The sequence below is a fragment of the Hippopotamus amphibius genome, chromosome 9 (assembly GCF_030028045.1).
Source record: "Hippopotamus amphibius kiboko isolate mHipAmp2 chromosome 9, mHipAmp2.hap2, whole genome shotgun sequence".
Classification (NCBI taxonomy): Eukaryota; Metazoa; Chordata; class Mammalia; order Artiodactyla; family Hippopotamidae; genus Hippopotamus; species Hippopotamus amphibius.
In genome coordinates, this window is record NC_080194.1 from 78,464,330 (window position 1) to 78,486,961 (window position 22,632).

Here is a 22,632-nt window from a genome sequence, read left to right on the forward strand (position 1 = left end):
GAAAATATTTCAAAAGATATATCTGACAAGGATTACTATTCAAAATATACAAAGAACTCCTAAAATTCAATGATAAGAAAATGAACAACCCAACTGAAAAATAAGCAAAAGACCTGAACAGACACCTCACCAGAGAAGATACACAGATAGAAAATAAGAATGTGAAACGATGCTTAACATCATATGTCTTTAGGGCATTGCAAATTACAACAACAATGAGATACCACTACACATCTATTAGAAAGGCTAAAATCCAGAACACTGGCAACAACAAATGCTGACACGGATGTGAAGCCACAGGAATGCTCATTCATTACTAATGGGAATGCAAAATGGTACAGACACTCTGGAATACAGTTTAGCACTTTCTTACAAAAATAAATATACTCTAAGCATATGATCCAGCAATCACATTTACCCAAAGGAGTTGAAAACTTATGTTCACACAAAAACCTGCACACAGATGTTTATCACAGCTTTACTCATAACTGGCAAAATTTGAAAGCAACCAAGATGTCCTTCAATAGGTGAATAGATAAACTATGATGCATCCAGAAAATAGAATATTATTCAATATTACAAAGAAACAAACTGTCAAGCCATGAACGGACATAGAGGAAACAACTGTATGTTACCAAGTGAAAGAAACCAATCTGAAAAGTCTACATATTATGTGATTCCAACGATGTAACACTCTGGAAAAGGCAAAACTATGAAGACAATAAAAAGATCAGTGGTTGCCAGTGGGGCTGAATGAGTGCAGCATAGAGGATTTTTAGGGCCGTGAAACTATTCTAGATGATCCCATAATCGTGGATACTTGTCACATTTGTCAAAACTCATAGAAAGTACACCACAAAGAGTGAACCCTAATGGAAACTACAGCCTTTGGGTGATAATAATGTCAGTAGGTTCATTGATTATAACAGATGTACCTCTTAGGTGCAGGAGGTCAGGATGTCGACAGCACGGAGGGCTGTGCACATGTGTGGGCAGAGAGCATGGGAACACTCTATACTTTCTGCTCAGTTTTTCTGTGACCTTCAAACTGCTGTAAAATATTCAGTCGATTTTCTGCAGCGTGAATAGCGAGACCCTCTCTGCAGACTGATGCTTCTGAAGTCCTGATTCCTGGATGATTAAATTATGACCAACTGAAGTAGCAAAGGGTCATAGCACATTGTAGAAAATCTTTCAAAAATCATTTATCTGCTCCTTCACCAACCAGTTATTAAAGCACTGGACTAAGCTCTGAGGGTCTAAAAATAATACAACCCTGAGCCTGGCCTTGAGGAGCTCACAGTAAAGTGGGAGAGACAGACCTGCCAACAACTGTACTGAGTAGTAGTACTGCCTTAATGCAGCCAAAGTAAATTGCTGTGGGAACCCAGAGGAAAGATAAAAATTGGCCTGGAGGAAACTTCTGTTAATACTCAGTGGCCCATCATTCACAGGACATTTGGTGACAACTCTGCTGGGCATCCTACAGGGGAACAGGGGAGCAGTAGGTGAGCCAGATGACATAGCCCTTGCCGGTCAGAGATTAGTTTCAAAGCCCCTATTTTATTTACTGAAGAACGTGATATTTAAGCTGAACCAGGAAAGCCTTTCCAAGAAGTCGAGTTAACAAGGAAAAAATTTTGTACGTTCAAATCACAGATAAGTAAGAGGGACATTAGAGGTGGTCTGTTACTGTGGTTCTCAGACCTAGTCACATGTAAGCACTGCGTGGCAATCTTTTAGTAAACACCATACCCAAATTTCAACCCAGACAAATTAAATCAGAACATCAGGAGGCTGGGAGTAGGTATTGGTGTTTTTTAATTCTCCCTAAGCGATTCTGGTGCATAGTGCAGATTGAAAATGCCTGCTAACCTAATCCTGCCTTTCTACCGATTGTGAATCCATGTCCAAAGGTTGAGGTCAACATTACAGAGCAAGTCAATACAACAAATCCATGATCAAGTATACAACTTAAGAACTATAACATTACCAATACCTTGCACCTATCTAATTCACTCCTCCTTGTCCCAGTCCCCCAAATAGTAACCACTATGCTGAATTTTATCACTGCCTTTTTTGTTTATCCCATATATGAGGGTGAGTCAAAAATTATCCACACTCCAGCTATATTAAAGCTTCTGTACATTCTATAGCCAGAGTGCGGATAATTTTTGACTCACCCTCGTATATGCATGACTTACCTAAGTAACACCCTGCTTGGTGTACCTTTGTTTTGTGCTCCATAATGAAGGTATTTACCATATATAGTCTTAGGACCTTGCTAATCAAAAACATGATCTGTGGACCAGCAACAAGAGCATCATCCACAAGCTTGTTAGAAATGCAGAATCTGGGGCACTAGCCCAGATCCACTAAATGAGAATCTTCATTTTAACAGGATGCCTGCATGATAAAGTTTGAGAAGCAGCGTTCTAAAGACTTGTTTTGTCACTGAGATTTATCCAAGCTGTTACATGTAGGTGTAGTTCTGGGAATGAGTACTTAAGCTGTGTCCAATTTTTTTATATTATGAAAACTACTGCTATGAACAATCTTATCTGTCTCCTAGTGTGTATGTGAAGAGTTTTTATAGGATATACACCTCAGAGGGGGGTTGATGGGAAATAAACTACATAAATGTTCCATTTCACTGGGCCAAATTGTTTTCCAACATTCTTTAAGATTCACATACCCACCAGAGTGTGTAAGAGCGCCTATTAATTTACACCTTCTCTAATATTGAATTGTTAGACTCTTTGATTTTTGTCTATCTAATGGATGCTCTTATTGTAGTCCTGATTTATATTTTTCTGATTTACTAATGAGTTTAAAAATAATTGTAAATGCTTTCACCATTCACATTTTCTCTTCTATGGAATGCCTATTCATTTACTTTGCTAGTTTGTGTATTGGGTCATTTGGGTTTTCTTCTTGGTGGTTTGTAGTTTTTTTTTTGTTTATAGATACAAATGCACTTTCAAGTACGTGTTGCAAATAACTCCACTAGTATATAGCTTGTCTTTCCGCTTTCTTCATCATGACTTTGGTGAACAGAAATTCTAAGTTCTGCTCTAATAAAATTCATCAATCCTTCTATCTTGGTTACTGATTTTTTGTCTTTTTAAAAGATACTCCTCTACCCTCAGATCTGAAATATTTTTTCCCACATTTTTTTCCAACAGTTTTAAAGTTTTGCTTTCATATTAAGTCCTTAATTCATCTGGAATTGATTTTTGTGCTCCTTTTACAGTCAAGATCTTATATCATTTTTTTGGTGTGGAAAAATCAACTGTCCCAGAACTTTCCTTGAATAGTCCCTTCTTTCTTCTTTCCTCCAGTTAATCTAGAAGCTTCTTGGATCACATACATTCATCAATCTGTTTCAGGATTCTCTTGTTTCATTGGACAATGTACCAATCCTCACATCAAGAGCATAGAATCTTAATCACCATAGTTTTATAATAAACTTGACATCTGGTAGGGCAAGTTCTTCTACCTTATTCTTCTCCTTTAGTATTCTGACTATTCTTGACCCTTTTAATTTCCATATAAATTATAAAGTCAATCTGTCATGTTTCACTCAAAACATTGTTGGGATTTTTATTGGGATTGCATTATAAATCAGTTGGAAGAGAATTAATATCTTTATAGTATTGAGAATTTCTTTCCATGGACACTGACCGTTAATGTGTTTCAAATTTTATAATCTTCTCCACAAAGTTCTTACACATGTTTGGTTAGATATATACCTAAGTATCTTTTTAAAAAAATTTTTATTATTGTAAATTTTATATTTTAATATGGTTTTCTAATGTTTTATTGATAATATGTAGAACTGTAAATAATTTCTAGATATTGATCTTTAGACAGTCACTTAGATAAATGCTCTCATTACTTCTAATAATTTGTCAAGAAATTTTTGAGGTTTCTATATTGACACACATTACATCTGAAAAGTTAAGAGTTCTGTTTCTTATTTCCAATCTACATGTGTGGTAGAGATGGCTAACTATACTATATCTATATATCTATATCTATATCTATATCTATTCTCTTTTTAGTAATATGAATTTTATCTGGGATCATTGCTACCTTGCAGCTAGGTGTGACCAAATGACCAAGTTCAAGGCAATAGGTTATGGGCAGAAATAATATATGAAACTTCCACATCAGAACCTTAAAGATGGGTTGCAATCTGGGTGACTGAAACTAGGATTTGGGGTTTGGCTGTCATAGAAAAGTCAACTGACTCTGTATCCCCAAACAACAGCAATGAGATTGCTACCCAAATCCTTTCTCAAGAATCTCCCACTAACTGTTCTCATCAACCAGAGAATGGAAAATAATCTAGTGGCAAGACTCAGACTAAGGATGATGCCTTTCCACACCAGACCATCTTTGCAAATGGCTTTAATATAGCTACCATTAAATTGACCGAGAGAGTTATAAGCTGAGAACAAAAGCTAGTAACTAAAAGATTTGAAGGATATAAAAACTACAGTCTGAAGCAATTGTTGACTGTGTTTACTTTTACATGGAACTGATCAGAAACTCAAAGATTGAAAGATATTTAGTTCGTGAGGCATTACATTAATGTAAAAATCAAACCCTCACCTTTAGAAGTGTAAGAACATTCAATCCTTAAAGCTATAGTTGGGCCCCAAAACTGTACTAGCAGGAACTGGGCTGTAAAGATAGTGCAGTTCCAAAAAGGCACATTTTCCAATACCTTTTCTAGATACATCTATGGAGAACAGTGGGAAAGGAAAAAGAAGAGCAAAAATAAAAACAGAGGACAAAGACAAGGAATAATGGACACTGGACTTACTTCCAGGGAGCAGATCCAAGGGCAGCAGCTGGGCTGGGCAAGGACCAGCCCTAATCTGCCAGGGTGGGGAGTCATCACAATTCATGCCCAGCAAGATCTGATGACCTTTGTTGTTTCTCATGTTTGGCTTTCCAAATAGAAGATTCATTCTAATTATCTCTTCTTTTTTAATATTAATTTATTTATTTATTTATTTATTTATTGTCTGTGTTGGGTCTTCATTGCTGTGTGTGGGCTTTCTCTAGTTGTGGCGAGTAGGGGCTACTCTTTATTGTGGTGCGTGGGCTTCTCATTGCAGTAGCTTCTCTTGTTGCAGAGCACGAGCTGTAGGAGCACAGGTTTCACTAGTTGCAGCTTGTGGGCTCAGTAGTTGTGACTTGCAGCCTCTAGAGCACAGGCTCAGTAGTTGTGGAGCACAGGCTTAGTTGCCCTGTGGCATGTGGGATCTCCCCAGACCAGGGCTCGAACCCATGTCCCCTGCATTGGCAGGCAGATTCTTAACCACAGTGGCACCAGGGAAGTCCCTAATTATCTTTTCTTGTTTGTATTAGTAAAGATAAAGGCTAAGCTGTTCTAGAAAAAAAGACACCAAAATAGAAGTTTATTTTTTTCTGGGCTAATATTCTAAAGAAAGTGGACTCTTAGAGACAACCCACGCTCTTAGGCTGGCAGGGTAGAGCTGTCATCCTTAATACGACTGTGGCCTCTTCTTCTGAGTCTACAAGGAAATTGTCAATTCCTTGCTACCTAGAAGTCCAGAGTGAGTATCCTGTCTTTAAGGAGGTAACACATAAGGTACACACATCACTTTTATGTATACTGCATTGACTCCACTTTTGTCATATGTCCAAACCTCGCTGCAGGAGAGTTTAGAAAATGTGGTCTGCAGCAGAGCAGCCGTGTGCCCATCTAAACCTCTACTACTAGAAGGAGGAAAGGGAGAACAAATTCCTGGAGACAATTAGCAATCACATTAACCCATTATTTTATATTGAGTGTGAAGTACTGGGATGAAGGTACTTTGCCTTTTATTTTCTCATCAGTAAACCACAGAAACTAAAATAAGACCTGATGGAGAGAAATAAGCATCATTCAGATACCTGGATTTTGAACAAGGTGCATTACCTGAATGGGACTTTGGGTTATTAGAGAAGAGTTCTGCTCTATGTGTGGAGGACCGTGGCAGTTTTCTCACTCGTGTCTAAGAGGGAAAATGTACAAGGATATTCATCATAGCACTATTTGGTGATAGGATGTGGAAGGAAATCTGTTTATCTCTTGGAGAGTAAATACACGAATGTGTTAGACACATACAATGGTTTACTATATAGCAGAGAGCAGTAATATATTAGATATACACATGGTAATATAAATGAACCTTAAAGACACAGTGCTGAGCTAAAAGAAACTGATTTATGCCTTAATATCATTTGCATAAATGTAAAATACACAAAAAGTCCAACATACATATTTGCATGAACTCCAACAAAAATATACAAATTAACTCACTGAAATAATTACTCATGGTAGGGGAAATAATGAGAGTAGGAGTCAAAAGAAAAACATGGAAATTTAAAATAGGAGATCCTTATGTACACAATGTTACCTGCCATGAATTGCAAAGAATGATGAACCACCCTCTGCATCTGAGGTCTGAAAAGAAAGGTAGAGTGACTTATGAAAGAAGAGTGGGAAGCAAGTGGGACTTCCATGACTGAAAAATATGGAGTAAGACAGGTCATATCTACCCCCCCTCCTGAAATAATTGTAAAACCAGAGAAAATATATGAAACAATGCCTTCCATGACACTGAACATTAGAAAACAAAACAAAATGATCCCTGAGAAACAAGAACAAACAAGGTGACATCTATTTATAATCGCTCTACTAATAAATGACCTGAAGAGGGTTTCCAGGCCACACTGCAGACAAGAACAGGTGGTCTGAATTGAGAGGATCTAACTGGAAGTCTTAAGGCCAAGATGGCTAGAGCTTGCAGGACAGAGTACTGGAGGGGAGAAATTTGGACAAAGAGAGAACACTGAATATCTTCAGAGGATTGCTCGAATATCTTCAACTGAGTACTGACTGGCACTTGCAAGGGAGGATACTACAGAAAAGCAGCGGGGGAAACACACTCGAAAGGATCAGAGGAAATGGTATCCAGCACTAACACAGGATGAGAGCAGTACTGTTTGCTGTCAGCCAGACTAGAAAATCTAAACATTCAAAAAACATCAGGTATGATATCCAGAGGGGTTTAGCTTATGTAGTAGGGCAAAATTAGCCCCAAACCAAATATTGCTCTGGTCCCACCAAACAACGCTGACCCATCAAGACGTAAAGGTTCAACTGTTTTCAAATAACTGTGTCTTAGAACAAAGCTCAAGAATATTTATAGGAATAGAAAATACCTAGCATACAACAAGATAAAGTTTCCAATTTATGACATCCAGTAAAAAATTCCCAGGCATGCAAAGAAGCAGAGAAATATGCTAAACATTATAAAGAAAAAATGAATCTCAATGAAAACCATCCAGAAATGATACAGATGATAGGAATAGTAGACAAAGATACAACTGTATTCCATATGTTCCAGAAATTAGAGGAAATAGTTAAGATGTTAGAGATGGGTAAAAATTTTTTTAAATTTCCCAACTGGACTTCAAGAGATGATAACTACAATTTCTGAGACGGAAAATACAATGGGTGGGTTAACAGTATATTAGATTCTGCAAAAGAAAATATTAGTGAATTTGAAGACATAGCAATAGAAACTATCCAACACAAAACATGGAGAGGAAAAAGACAAAAAAAAAAAAAAATGAGCAGAGCCTCAGTGACCTGTTTGGCAATTTCAAGAGACCTAATATAGTATTTTTGGAGTCTGGAAAAAGAGGCTACAGGGCAGAAATACAAGTGAAAAGTAATAGCCAAAAATTTCCCAAAACTGATGAACACTATACATCCACAGATCCAAGAACCTCAATAAACCTCAAGCACAAGAAACATGAAGAAAAATACAAGAAAGAACATTACAATCAAATTACTAAAAATCAGAGCTTAAGAGAAAAGTTCAAGGCAGCCAGAGATAAAAGGTACGCTTCATACAGAGGAACAAAGATTAGAATGATAGCGGATTTCTCATCAGAAACAGTGAAAGCCAGAAGAAAGTGAAGCGATATCCTTAAACAAATGAGGAAACAAAGAAACTCTCAACAACCTTGAATTCCATTCCCAGAAAATACATCTTTCAAAGGTGAAATAAAGATATTTTCAGGCATTAAAAAAAAATGTGGAAATTTTTACTGCCAGCAGAATGGCACCACAAAGAATGTTAAGGAATCCTCAGGCAGAAAGAAAATGATTCCAGAAGGAAATATCATCTCTACCAAAGAAATGAAGAGCACCAGAGATGGCAACTACATTGGTAAATATAAAATATATTTTTATTACTTAAGTTTCTTTAAAACGCAGTTCACTCTTTAAAGCAAAAATGATAAAATGCATTTTGGGACTTACAAAATAAGCTGAAGTTAAATGTATGACAGCAATACCACCACAGTCAGAAACAGAAAAATGGAAGTAGACTGTTGTAATACTCTTAAATTATACATAAATTGGTATATTACCTGAAAGTAGACTGTATTACATTAACAATGTATCTTATAAACCTTAAATGAAACACTTAAAAATTGTAGCAAATGAGGCAATAAAGAAGAAAATATAGTATCCCTAAAATGTTCATTTAATCCAAAAGAGAGAAGAAAAACAGAAAATAGAAACAGAGAATAGATGGTACAAATAAAAAACAAATAGCAAGATGGTAGATTGAAACTCAGCCATATAAATTGGCACATTAAATACAGATGGTCTAAACATCCACAAAGATAAAAAAGCAAGAACTATATGCCTATAAGAAACCCAGTTTAAACATAACACAAATGAGTTAGAAATAAATGCACAAAAACCACACAATCGTTCTAATACTAACCAAAGAAAACTAGAACACAGCTTGAAAGGGATCTTGTTAGCCAAATTTGTAGTAGAGCATAAAAAAGAATGGCAGAGAAATGAAAAATAAGGGACTTCTTCCCAACTCATTCTTTAAGGCCACCATTCCTCTGATATCCAAACCTAAGACATTATAAGAAAAGAGAACTACATAGTCCTCATAAATATAGATGCAAAAAGTCTTAAAATTTTAGCCAATCATATCTAATAATATTTTTAAAAAGAATAATATATTATGATCAAAAGGGACTTGTCCCAAGAATCCAGCGTTGGGTTAGCATTAGAACATTAGTAAATGAAACTTACCATATTAACAAACCACATGATTATTTCAATAGACATAGAAAAATTATTAGATGATGTGAATGTTACTTTTAATGCATCTACTTGGCTAGGCATAGCACCAAGTTATTTAATCAACACTAATCTAGGTGCAGCTGTGAAAGTATTTTGTAGGCGTGGTTAATATCTACAATCAAAAGACTTTTTTTATACAAATTTATTTTTTATTTTATTTTTGGCTGCATTGGGTCTTCTTTGCTATGTGAGGGCTTTCTCTACTTGTGGTAGCTTTCTCTAGTTTGTTGCAGTGGGCAGGCTTCTCATTGTGGTGGCTTCTCTTCTAGAGAACAGGCTCTAGGCACATAGACTTCAGTAGTTTTGGCACATGAGCTCAGCAGTTGTGGTGCATGGGCTTAGCTGCTCTGCCGCATGTGAGATCTTCCCGGACCAGGGCTCGAACCCGTGTCCCCTGCGTTGGCAGGCGGATTCTTAACCACTGTGCCACCAGGGAAGCCCTATAATCAAGAGACTTTAAGTAAAGGAGATTGTCCTTGATAATGTGGCTGGGCCTCATTCCAACACTTGAAAGGCCTTAAGGCCTTCAGACCAAAAACTGAGATTTTCCAGATGAGAAATTCTGCCTCAACACTGCAGCATCAATTTTTGCCTGCAATTTGCCCTACAGATTTTGGATATGCCAGCGCCTACAACTGCATGAGGCAATTCCTTGAACTAAATCTATAGATAGGTAGATAGACGAATTTACACATTTAAATATACATTTATTATGTAGTTAATATATTCATAAATATATATTATTTATAATAATATATAAATGTATATTTGTTATTTAAATTATATACATAGGATATATATAAAGAGAGAAACAGAATCGTACGAGGGTGAGTCAAAAAGTATCCGCACTCCAGTTATATTAAAACTTCTGTTGGCTGCACTGTCTTATCAGCACTTTCCATTCAAGGCTACTGTCTCCCCAGTCACCACTGTGCGGGTGTGAATGTGTTACATCAGTTCATTTGTAACTGTGGTGCAGGCAAAAATGGATGCCCCACTTGTGATTTGCATGAAAGAAGAGCAGCATGCAGTGATTCATTTTTTGTGGTCTGAGGGTGTACCTGGTGCTGTTACTTATCAAAGACTTTGTGCGCAGTGTGGAGAAAGTGTTTTGTCTCGAAGAGGTGTGTATGAATGGATAGAGAAGTTCAAAGAAGGTCACACAAGTGTTAGCCATCAAGAAGGAGCCGCATGCCCATCCTCGCCCACGGATTAAACACAGAGGACTGCCATCCAAGGGTGTTGTGATCCTGCATGACAATACACGTCCACACACTCCTGCCCACAGTGTTGACCCTCTGTGAAAACTTCATTTTGAGGTGCTAACGCATCCTCCCTATAGTCCTGATCTTGTTCCATCAGACTTTCTCCTGTTTGGTCCCCTGAAAGCAGCCCTATGAGGACGAAGATTCACTTCTGATAAAGAAGTGAAGACAGCTGTGCATTCGTGGCTCACAGTTCAGCCTAAAACACTTTTTAATGAGGGAATATGAAAGCTTGTTGACAGATGGACAAAGTGTATTGAAAGCAAGGAGATTATGTCAAAAATGATGTGTTTGTCTTTTCTAAAAGTTAATTAAAATAAATTCTACATCCAGAGTGCAGATAATTTCTGACTCACCCTCATAAGTATAAGTTTTTTGAATTGGTTTGGGATCTCTGGAATTGGTTCTCTAATCATACTATATTTAAAGGCATTAATGACGCTATTTCCAGTGGTAAAGAAGCACTGATAGTCTGTGATGTGATGCAGCAAAAGAGATACAAAATATCATCATTGGATACTCTAATCAAATACTTTCAAAAAGCAAGGTTATGGGGGACCATGTATTTGATACCTAGTTTAGTTAAAACAACAGGATAATGAGATTGGCTGGTTGCTCCTAAATGCACTGGAGAAAGTCAGAAAAGAAAAGGAGGAGCTCAGGGCCTCAGGTTCCCAGCTCAGACTCAGCATCAGTTAACTGAAAGTGTGTCATCCCTAAAAGAAAACTGCATCTCCTACAGCTGCAGAGCTCAGATTTCTGAAAAGCTAACTCATAGTCTCATCCTCCAAGTAGCTGAATTACAAAACAAACTGAATTCTCAACTCTACAAGGTATATTCTGTTAAATAGAGAACACTGTCTGGGAAGGAATAGGATCCTGAAAACTGGAATGGGGATATATGGGCAGATCCTGATGAAGCTTGGGATACTGAACCCTTAAATGCTGCTGAGTCTTCTTCGTCAGTAGAAGCAGCCCTTCTCACCCTGTCTTAAGAGGTTAGCCCAGATTTGCCTGAGGAAATTGTAGTGACCTATTCTGAGTAGCTGCCTTGTAAGATGCTGCTGGTTCTCCTAGGGCCCACCCCCAGGATAATCCGTCTTTGCTTCTACACCTATAGCAGAATTCAATTCCCAGCAGGCCCTCGATGGTGAGACACAAAGTGTGACCTATTAGGAGGTATACTACACTTGAAAAGAACTGCATGATTTTTCCAATTTATATAGATAGAAATCTGGATAATACGTGTGGGAATAGACATTAAGGGTGTGGGAAAAATGGCAGAAGGAACATAACATTGGATGAGGTCAAATTTATTGGTATGGGCCCCCTAAGCAGAGATTCTGGATTCAGTGTTATAATTTCAGGGGTTAGAAAGTTCCCTATTTGTTTGGTTAATTAGCTGAAACATGGACAAAAAGTTGACCAACACCACGTGAAACTGAAATACCAGAACTGCCTTGGTATACTGTAAAGTATCCAAAGGCTTAGGGAGATTAGAATGTTACAATGAATTTATCATGTAAAACCTGCTCACCCCATATGAGAGGGTCCAAGTGACATGTCTTTTGCCACAACTAGGGGAAATAAATGGTGGGGGAAGCCCTGGCAACCTTGACTGTGGTCACTCTTCTCTGCAGCCCAGAAATTACAGTGGGATCTACTGCCTCTGAATAGGATAGTTAAATGCAATAGAGATAATCGGATCCCATGGTAGGAGGGGATCCAGTGGGGGCACATAACCATCAAAGACAAGGTAGGTGTGGTTACCATAGGATACTCGGGTCAAAGCAGTAATCAGAATAATCTGACTCACAGGGACCTATGGCATTGGCTAGTTGATCATTGTCCCTAGAGGAGAAATAGATGGGCAATCTAAATTAAGTGGAAGAGCTCTAGGTCAAGTGTATAGAAGTTTAACTTGAATCAACAAAACAGAAAATCATGCCTCTTCAATCAATTCTCAGCCTGAAACATGTTTTACAGGTGACTGTTCATCAGGGAAAAGGAAAATAATCAGACTTATAGGTTCTGAATTGTCATTAATTCCAAGAGACCTAAAATGTCATTGTGGCCCATCAGTCAGAGCTGGGGCTTGCGGAGGTGAGATGATCAATGGGGTTTTAGTTCAAGTCCGTCTCACAGTGGGTCCAGTGGGTCCATGAGCCCATCCTGCGACTATTTCCACAGTTCCAGAATGAGAAATTGGACCAGACATAGCGAGCAACTGGCAGAATCCCTACACTGCCTCCCTAGACTGTAGATTGAGAGCTATTGTCATAAAAAAGGCCAAGTGGAAGCCACTAAAACTGCCTCTTCCTAGGAAAACAGTAAACCAAAAGCAGCGCCATGTTCCTGGTTGGATCAGAGATTGGTGCCACCATCAAGGACTTGAAGGATGCGGGGCCAGGGATCCCCACCGCATCCCCATTCAACTCTCTTATTTGGCCTGTGCGGAAAACAGATGGATCCTGGAGACTGGCAGTGGATTATCGCAAACTCAGTCAGGTGGGGACTCCAGTTACATCTGCTATTCCAGATGTGATTTCACTGCTTGAACATATTAACACATCCCTCCTACCTGTCACGCAGCTGTTCATCTGGGAAAGGCTTTTTTCTTGATGGCTATTAGTAAAGACCACCAGAAGAAGTTAAGCAGTCTACTTTCAGCTCACGGCACGCTTTCACTCTCCTAACTTGGGGGTACATCCATGCTCCGGCCTTATGTCCCAGACTTAACTGCCTTTCCCTTCCACAGAACAACACACTGTTCCATTCCACTGATGATATTAATGGCAATGATGAGCTAGCAGGCTAGAGCTGGCAACTATTCTAGACTTATTGGTAAGATACTTGCACATCAGAGAGTGGGAAATAAATACAAGAAAAACTCATATGTCTTCCACCTCCATGAAATTTCTAGACATCCAATGCTGTGGCGCATGTTGAGATATTCCTGTATATCCCAGGCACAATGCCTAGTGGCCCACTTTGGATTTTGGAGGTAATCTATCCCTCATTTGGGAGGTTACTCTGGCCTATTTCCAAGTGACATGATAAGCTGCTAGTTTTGAGTGGGGCCCAGAACAAGAGAAGGTTCTACAACAGGTCCAGACTGACATGCGCACAGCTCTGCCACTTGGCCCACAAGATCCAGCAGCTCTGTGATACTTGAACGTCAGTGCCTGAAAAGGATGCTGTTGGCAGCCTTCGGCAGCCCCCACAGCCACTTTTCCTTGCACATAAAGGTTCACACCAGCTTTATTTATAATAGTCATAAACTTCAAACAATCCAACATCTACCAATAGGTGAATGAATAAACACACTATCATATATCCCTACAATGGAACACACTACTCAGCTATAAAAAGGAAAAAAAAAAAAACAATTGATACACATGACAATTCAGAGGAACCTCAAAATAACTATGCTGAGTAACAGAAGCCAAACAGCCAGCCTCCCCGCCACATACACACAGCATCACCACCACCAGACACCAGGCCTGCTCCCACCTCCTCCCAGTGATTAATCTGTCTGGAGACTGAGGCCCCTCGCCCCGACCCCCAGGCAGCAGTTCACACCAGTCAAAATGACAAGTGCGCTGGCATGTGCATCTGAGGGTGCTGCCCCATCACATCCCCCTCAGAATCAGGAAGGCATTCTCAGCTGCCTCAGTGCTCCAGATCATCTGGTCAGGTGGCACAGCGCCCACTTACAAGATCAGTTTCTTCCTGCCCTGAACACTCCAGATTCTGCTGCAGAGTAAGCTTTCTCTCTGAACCATCATGGGGAAGTCTTCAGAATCACCCTCAGTCCCTCCCATCCACTTCTCATTTTAGTTCTCGGCTCGGTGGCAGGGACACTTTCCCAGAGCATCCTGTGATGTAACTGTCCCTGAGGACAACAGAATGGTCTGGGAGGACAAAGACGGCAGCGCCCACTTCTGATGCTCCTTTTCTGTGGGAAGCGGAGCAGCAGCCAAGTGGCCAGTGTTCCAGGACCTCAGGGTTGTGCCCGGTTCACTTTGTGGACACTTTGATCCTAGATCCAACTTTTGCTTTAGAAGTGATGGTCACAAACTATGCCCCACATTTAAGAGATGGTTCCCTTTGCATTCAAAAGAGAACTTTACCCCAACAGCAGAAAAGGAGAGAAGAAGCCACGATATGCTTCCTGTTGGCACAATTTTGGGTTGGCATTCGTCTGAAGATTCCTCTAAATATGTGGGGACTAAGGCTATAATGATGAAAGGCTGCTAACAGCACAGAAAATGGTGAAGCCGACCATGAACAGCCCTGTACAAATGCTACACGTCCTGTGCCAAAATAAAAGGAGAGCCACGTGCACACGGAGCTCCCAGGGACCAAGATGGGGAAGGAAGCTGGCTTCATGTGAAACTGGCACAAACACGCTTATACCTGGCCAGTGCTACTGTCATATAACTTAATTTTCCTACAGGTAATTCTGTCTGTGTGGACAACTGAAGGCAAATTTGCTAAAACCAGAACCAATCAAACAGAGCACGTTCCCAAGCAAATCTATCAGAAGATTGTCTGAACATACATCTCTACCTCGCTTTCTTTTCCTATATATTTGGGGAGGAAAAGGCAAGAAGAGATGGAGGGGAAGAGAAAGCTAGCAGAAAGGCTCCCTTCTCTATGAGATCCCCCTTAACCACTGCAACCCACGGTGACCTTTCCTTCCCCTCATACGTATAATAATTTGCATTCTACCACATCTCATATTGACTTACATTATTAAATACTCACTCATGACCCCAAATGAGTGAATCTCGTCTGCCCAATTATCTGCAAGGTCCTAGAAGACAAGGACCTCTCCTACTCCTTCACACTACCTATCACAGGGACTGAACATACCAGAGGCTCAAAAGATCTGACTGCTCGGGTAATGCCACCAGCAAATAACCCCAAGTCACAAAGATGATTTTGTTATACGGTATTATGAAATTTTAGGAATAAATATATCTCTGTATTAAGGTTTTATGCCTTATATTCTGCAATTCCTGAGCACAAGTTCGGTGAGCTGAGTACCGGGGATGGGAGAGGGGCGCTGGAGGGTGTGGATGGGGGGTAAATGTTAAAATGTATCAGGACAACCAAAAATTGCCCATATGAGATTAAAATAACTGGATTACTGAGTTTACCTAAACGATGGAAGGTGTTTGCAGACTTCATTTAATCACTGGAGCTCGTGAGTCTTGGAGGGGCATTACCTGCAAGCCTCTGGGAACTGGGCGCACGCTTGGGCGGCTCAGGCTCCGCAAAAAAGCTGTCGGGAGCCCAGACTCCTTTGAGCTGTGCGGTCACGACGGCTCCTCACCACCAGGGGGCGTCGGGCCGCGCCGGACAGCGCTGGGCCGCAGGGCGCGCGCGCCCTCCCAGCATGCCCTGCCCCCTCAGACGTCGACCCGGAAGTGGTCGCCGGCGCCCGGCCGGCCGGCAGCTTTGACAGGAGCCTGCCCGCGTAGCGCAGGCGCCCGGCGGCCCCAGCCTGGCGAGAGTTCCTCCGCGTCCGCGGAGGAGACCGCCGCCGCGTTCGCTGCAGCCGGGGTTCAGCCGGGTGGTGCGCAAGCCGGTCGTGGGCGCTCCGGTCCTCGGCTCAGTAAGTGTTCGCTGGGCCCGCGGCCCTGCCCTCCCTCTGAGGTCGCGGGCCGCGCCCCCGACTCCATGAAGGCAGCACGGTGTCCCACGGGGGCAGCGCCCCAGCCCACAGCAGCTGCAGCGAGGCCGAGCCGCCGAGCCGCCCCTGTCGCCGGGCCCTACCTGTAGGACGTCGCGGCCCGCCGCCAGGCCCGGGCCTTGACCAGCGCCCGGCTCTCGTGTCCGCGCCGCAGTCGGCTCCTCATCCCCGATCTGACGCGGAGAAGGGGGCGCTGGTCCTGGTCCCCCTCCCGCCCGCCATGAAGGCAGAGACCGCGACCCCTGCGCGGGAGCCCCCGGCCGGGCCCAGCCTCAGTCACCTGCTGAGTAGCCGGAAGCTGGTGGCCCTGGGGGCCGTGCTTGGCTGGCTCCTGGTCATCCACCTGCTAGTCAACGTGTGGCTGCTGTGCCTTCTGTTTGCGTTGCTGCTGGTGCTGGGAGGATGGCTGGGCTCCGACACCATCGTGGGGGCTTCAGGGCGGCTGCACCTGGAGCGCTTCATCCCGATGGTAATTTTCTCCCCAAACCCCGAGGCCGAGAAGCAGCTGGAGCAGGAGATCGACCGCACCATCCGGATGATCATGCGGGATTTCGTTTCGTCCTGGTACCGCACAGTGAGCCAGGAGCCAGCCTTTGAGGAGGAAATGGAGGCGGCCATGCGAGGGTTGGTCCAGGAGCTCCGGAGGAGGATGGCCAGCGTGGACAGCCATGCTCTTGCCCAGAGGGTTCTGACTCTCTGCGGTTGTCATCTGCAGAGCTATATTCAGGCAAAGGAGGCCACGGCCAGGAAGCAGAGTGGCACAGTTGAGTCCTCCCAGCTCTGGGAGGCTTACTGCAGGGCCACCGCCCCACATCCTGCAGTACAAAGTCCCAGTGCCGAGGTCAGCTACACACGTGGCGTCGTGAACGTGTTGCTTCAAGAACTAGTGCCAAAGCCCCACTTGGAGACCCGGACCGGCCGCCATGTAGTGGTGGAACTCATTACTTGCAATGTCATGTTGCCACTGATCAGTAAGCTCTCAGATCCAGACTGGATCCACCTGGTACTAGTGAGCATCTTTTCCAAGGCCAGAACTAACCCAACAGGAGTGAGTAAACCACTCTGCCCAGCCAGTACCCTGGAACAGCCCTCGGTGCCCACATCTCTGCCACTTATTGTGGAGGTCCAGAGTCTAGCAGATGCAAAAGCCCATTCTCCAGCAGCAGCCCCAGTGCTCCTAAACTGTAGTGAGCCAGAGGGGTCTTCACAACCCTCTCCAGAAGTTGAAGAAGGTCGTGAAGCACTGGAGGGAGATTTGGGGGGCATGCTAGAAGAGAGAAAAGTAGGAAACAGTTCTTCTCATTTCCTGCAGCCTCTGTTCTTATCTGAAGACACAGAGCTGGAATCTCCATTGTCTGAACTAGGCAAAGAAACCATCATGCTCATGACCCCAGGCAACTTCCTCTCTGCCAGGATTCAGGATGCCCTGTGTGCCCTGGGAGGTTCCCAGTCTCTGGAGTCTAAGGATGGTGAGGGATCTGAAGGAATTGAAGGAGCAGAAGCTGAGGAGGGTCCAGGAACAGAAACAGAAACTGGCTTGCTTGTCTCCATGCTGAATTCCTGCCCAGAGATCCAGATTGACACAGCAGACAAGGAGGTAAAGCAGGGAGATGTCACCTCTCTTACAACTTTGCTGGCCAGTCCTGAAAGGATGTGCCCCCCACGACCCTCTTGCTTAGAGAAGGATCTCAGCAATGGTGTGAGCTCCCTAGATCCTAGTCTGCCACAGGTTCTGCTCTCCTCCTCTCCACCTGGTCCCCTCAGCTCAGCCACCTTCAGCTTTGAGCCCCTGAGCAGTCCAGATGGCCCAGTTGTCATCCAGAACCTTCGTATCACCGGCACCATTACTGCTCGAGAGCACAGCGGCACCGGATTCCACCCATACACGCTCTACACGGTGAAGGTAACAGGGTTAGAACTGTGGTCACCCACTCTGGTCTGAGAATGAATTTGGAAAGCAGAGTCAGTGAAAGTAGTGTTTTGAAGAGGAAAGGCTACTCATTCTTAGTTTTCTATGGTTAATTCAACCAGCATCTATATGTGAATGGTCTGAAGCTCATTTGTGAATCAGAGTAGGCTTTTATCTGATACCCTCACAAATAATCCTAGAATCTCAGGGCTGTTGCTATACTGAGAGTCCTATTTTTTAGTGGTTCCCAATGGATACAGTCTTGTACAGAAATTCTTTCCAAAGTTCTTCCCTGCTAATTTCTTTCTTTTTTTAAGGACTAGTATCTTTCATACTTTGTTTTAGGAAGGACGGTTGTTTACCTATATATACCTCAAAAGGTAGTAAGTTCCTCATTCCTAGAGATGTGTAAATGCAGTAGTAGGAACTGCTTGGCAGAAATGGTGTGAAGGGGGTTCATGGATCAGGTGGCTGTTTCAACTAGAGCAGCAGCTCCCTGAAGCTGGTTTTGGAATAGGCTGCCTCCAAGTCAACTGGAGAGTTGCATTTTTTAAAATTATGGAATCTTGGAACCCATTCTTGGGAAATTCTCATTCAGAATCTGTCACCACTTATCAGAATCTATATTCTGATAACAGATTCTGCAGCCCAAGCGATTTTGAGGTGCAGCCAAGTTTGGGACCTTATCAGTATTGAGTAGTGTCCTTCAAGGAGCAGAATATTCCATGGAGAGCATTATAACTCCCAGGTGCTCCAGGTTTGAAACCTGAATTCCACCAGCATCTCTTATCTAGTCCTTTCCTTCTCAGTACTGGTCTGAGGGACTACTTTGCTCATTTTAACTCATAATGAATACCTCTCTCCGCTTCTAGGAAAGTTTTAAACACCAGCCTCAAGTCCTACCAACAAGGAGATTGTTTCTTTTGTCACTTGCCCACCAAACAGTAACAGTAACCTACTGCTAATGAGAACAAGAACATATATTGTTCTTCCACAGCATTTACTATAAATACCTTAACTACTTTGTCAAAAAGTCTCCCCTTGTAGGTATGAAGTTGCAGCCTTCACGCTCTTCAGGGTGTTCACTCTGGAGGAACACACAGCGCTGTTGTCTTTTCCCACATACTGGCCCTCCAAGCACATAAAGACAGTAGACTTTGACCCCTTGAAATATCTCCAGTCTTCACATGACTTCTCATCATATAGTGATCTGTACTTGGGAAGAAAAATTTAGTGTCGCTCCAAGAATGATAATCTGCCCAAAGCAAAACAAAAACACATGTTCCTTTAATGCATTCCAGGCAAACAAATGATTTTTGTTCATTATCTGTTTTGGATTATCTGTTCTTCCCCCAACTAACATAGATAATCACTGGTTGAGTGTAATCATAAGGTGGTTATCCCCTTATTACAGCCAGTCCCATAATTTAGGGATGAAAGAGGCGGTATCATTTTTATCAGTGTTGTACTTTCTGTTTTATTCTCTGTCTTTGGGATCTGAAAATAGTTATAAGTAAAGAGAGTGTTTGCAGGGCGAGCTTTGAGATGGAAGGAGTGGAGGGCAGTAAAACTCATTTCTCACTTCCTGGGCCATGTCTGTTGGGAAATGCATCTCATTCCATAATTCAGCCCCCCTTGGAGTTTTAGTTGTTCATTACAACTGAGAGCAGCAGTCAGACCTAACACGTTCTGGAACAGAGTAGGAACATCTTGCTCCTTTCACCCCTACTCTACTCTCACTGTGTGGCCAGTAAGCTGATGCTGTAAACAAATTTGTTCACCCAACAGTATGAGACGGCCCTTGATGGCGAGAACAGCGGCGGCCTCCAGCAGCTGGCCTACCACACTGTGAACCGCCGCTACCGCGAGTTCCTGAATCTGCAGACCCGTCTGGAGGAGAAATCAGATCTACGAAAGTTCATCAAAAGTCAGGAGTTTCCCTAGTCCCAAAATCCCTACTTGCTTTTTACATCTAACCACCCTGATCTGAGAGGCTGGAGGCCTGTTGGTTTGTGGGGAGGGTGGAGGGGGAGAATGTACCCTCAAGGGTGCTGTGCTCCCCCAGTTTGCTTTCGGGTATTTGGGGTTTTAGTGCTGGACCGTGCTGATGTCATTCTTTCTGAGGTACTTCTTTGCCACAGAATGCTTTGTTCTGGGGCCCCATCTAGTTTAAGCTTAGGAGAGAAACTTTTATATTTCCACCTGTGCCTATGAGGTAATGTGAGGAGTTAAATTAACTTTTCCAGATTCATAGATTGATTGCTATAAAATATTAAAATATTATCTAGAAACCCTCGCCACCTTTCCTTTAACAACAGGGTCTTTGGTGTGCTGGTACTCGTAAGTCACAGGAACAATTAGAAAATATAAAATTTAATTCAAAATATAAGCTAGTAAGCAGCTACTTTGTTTTTTTTTTAAATGCCAGTGATCACCTAAATAAACATTTAAATAATTTTTGACATAAATTGTGGATTTCAGTTACACATTTTCTTTTTTAATAACAATAGTTGATACTGAAAATATATGTCTAGTTCTCTACTAAGCACTTTACACATATTAGCTCATTTAGTTCTCATAACAGTCTACAAGATACATATTATCATTATCCCCATTTTACAGAAAGAAACAAAGAAAGATTAAGCAAGTTGCTTCAGATCACTACTACAGCAGGGATTGGAGCCAAAATTTAAACTTGGGCATTTGGACTTCAGGGCCCTTATTCATAACCACTATAGTGTTTGGCCTCTTATACCTTAATGTTATCATTAATAATGAAGGTAGGTTGGAGACCTGAAATAAAAAAAATCCCAGGGAGGGGAGGCCCCAGGGGAGGGACTCTGAAGGCATGAGGCCCAGGCCTTGGGACCCAGCCACCTCACCAGCCTCAGGCTGCCTTTCAGCTCCAGCCCATGGGTGAGAGGGAAAAAAGTCCCTGGGAAGTACATTCAGCAGTTCTGTTACCTTTACATACATGATTCGTTTTATATGGAATAGCTCTTAGTGAATGTTAATGAATTAACTTTTTTTCTTTTAAAGATGTGAAGGGTCCTAAAAAGCTCTTTCCAGATCTTCCATTTGGAAACATGGATAGTGACAGAGTGGAAGCCCGCAAGAGCCTCTTGGAATCATTCCTAAAGGTCAGCACCCTCTGCTTTCATTCTAACCACCAGACACCCAAGCCAAGGAGGAGAGATCTGGGGACTGGAGTTTCTCTTTGAAGTCTTTCTTGTGTCTTTTGCAGCAACTTTGTGCCATTCCTGAGATAGCTAACAGCGAGGAGATGCAGGAGTTCCTTGCTCTGAACACAGATGCTCGCATTGCCTTTGTCAAGAAACCGTTCATGGTCTCCAGAATAGACAAGGTACGAGTGGGGCCACCGTGCTCAGCCTTAGTTTCTCACCACTGTGGAGGTGTGCTTGAAAAATAAGGAAGGTGGGGGGTGGGAGAAGCAGCACAGAGGAGTAGGTGGAGCATGGACTGGAATTTTCAAGACCTGTTGCCAGTATTATTTAGGTCATCAATTTATCAAATGACAGTGAGCAACTATGAAGACACAGTACCCCTGACACAGTAAGTGTACACACGTCTCCCGGGGATACCATGACGTTGTGATTCCAGGGGAGGGGTGTGAGGGTGGATCTGCATCACCGCAGATAGGTAGGATAGGAAGCTCTCTTCTGGAGCCGAAGGTCATTTCCAGTGTCGGTCACTCAGGAAAGAGCCCTAAGGGACACAGAGCTGGATTTAGATTTGTGTAGTGATTCTCTGCTGGAGAACAGAGTGTGAGAGAACTGTACCTTCTTCAAGATGGTATCTCAGAACCTTTGGAGATGGTAGGAGAAGGACATTTGAGCACCACACTGGAGCCTGTGAGCAGTGGTTACCAACTGATTTTAGCTTCTCCAAGGGCAGAAGTCGGAGGTTTATGCTTATCAAAGATGCATATGTTTTAAGAGGTTAGAAAACACTGACTCTTTGACAGAAGAAGCGTCTCCCTCTTCTCATCTAGACTTCAGGGGATAAAATGATAAAGTGGAATTTCATGTGGTAGGAGTTAGGAGACGGGGAAAAAGCTGCAAACTAGAAAGGGATAAATGAGGTAAAATCCTCAGAGTTCCATGCAGGTGTGTCCATCCATGTTGATGTGTTCCTTTATTGATTTTTTCAGCATCTGCTCCCTGCATGCCTGTTTAAAGCCATGTACTGTGCAAGTTGCTCATGATACAAGAGTGAACAGGACAGATATGGACCCTCCCCACAGACTACCATTCTGTGAGCCTAGAGAGCGAGCTGTATTTTCTTAGCTACATTATCCACGCTCGTGTGGTTCTCTGTGTTGCTTCCCTAGGTTGCTGTCCCCTAGTCTTTATTGTGGTCTTACTCCACCGTTTCCGCCCTGTCTTGGCTGTGCTGGCTGTGCTCCTCATGGGGACTAACACAGAATCAGGTGAAGCAAGCGTTGTGCGGCTCTGAGCCAGCAGTGTTAGATCATTAGCAAGAGGTTCCAAAGGAAAAGTGCTTCCTTCTGTTTTGATATTTTAGGGTTTCATTT

General features: G+C 42.5%; 1 protein-coding gene across 8 annotated transcripts in view; it reads left to right on the top strand.

Annotated features, from left to right (window-relative positions):
• The first annotated feature begins 15,902 nt into the window (after positions 1–15,902).
• The window catches only part of SNX19 (sorting nexin 19), a 46,239-nt gene continuing 39,509 nt past the window's right edge, over positions 15,903–22,632 (top strand). For 5 of the 8 annotated variants that reach the window (XR_009055395.1, XR_009055396.1, XM_057748268.1 and 2 more), the window contains exons 1-4: positions 15,903–18,071; positions 19,866–20,004; positions 21,117–21,217; positions 21,322–21,441. Coding sequence is in view for 5 of the 8 variants with exons in the window: in XM_057748268.1 (XP_057604251.1) it covers positions 16,389–18,071; positions 19,866–20,004; positions 21,117–21,217; positions 21,322–21,441 (2,043 nt within the window). In the remaining 3 variants the exon portion in view is untranslated. Of the gene's footprint in view, positions 18,072–19,865; positions 20,005–20,027; positions 20,858–21,116; positions 21,218–21,321; positions 21,442–21,984; positions 22,353–22,632 lie in introns of those variants that run through there. The other 3 variants (XM_057748270.1, XM_057748271.1, XM_057748272.1) reach the window with 3 other exon arrangements.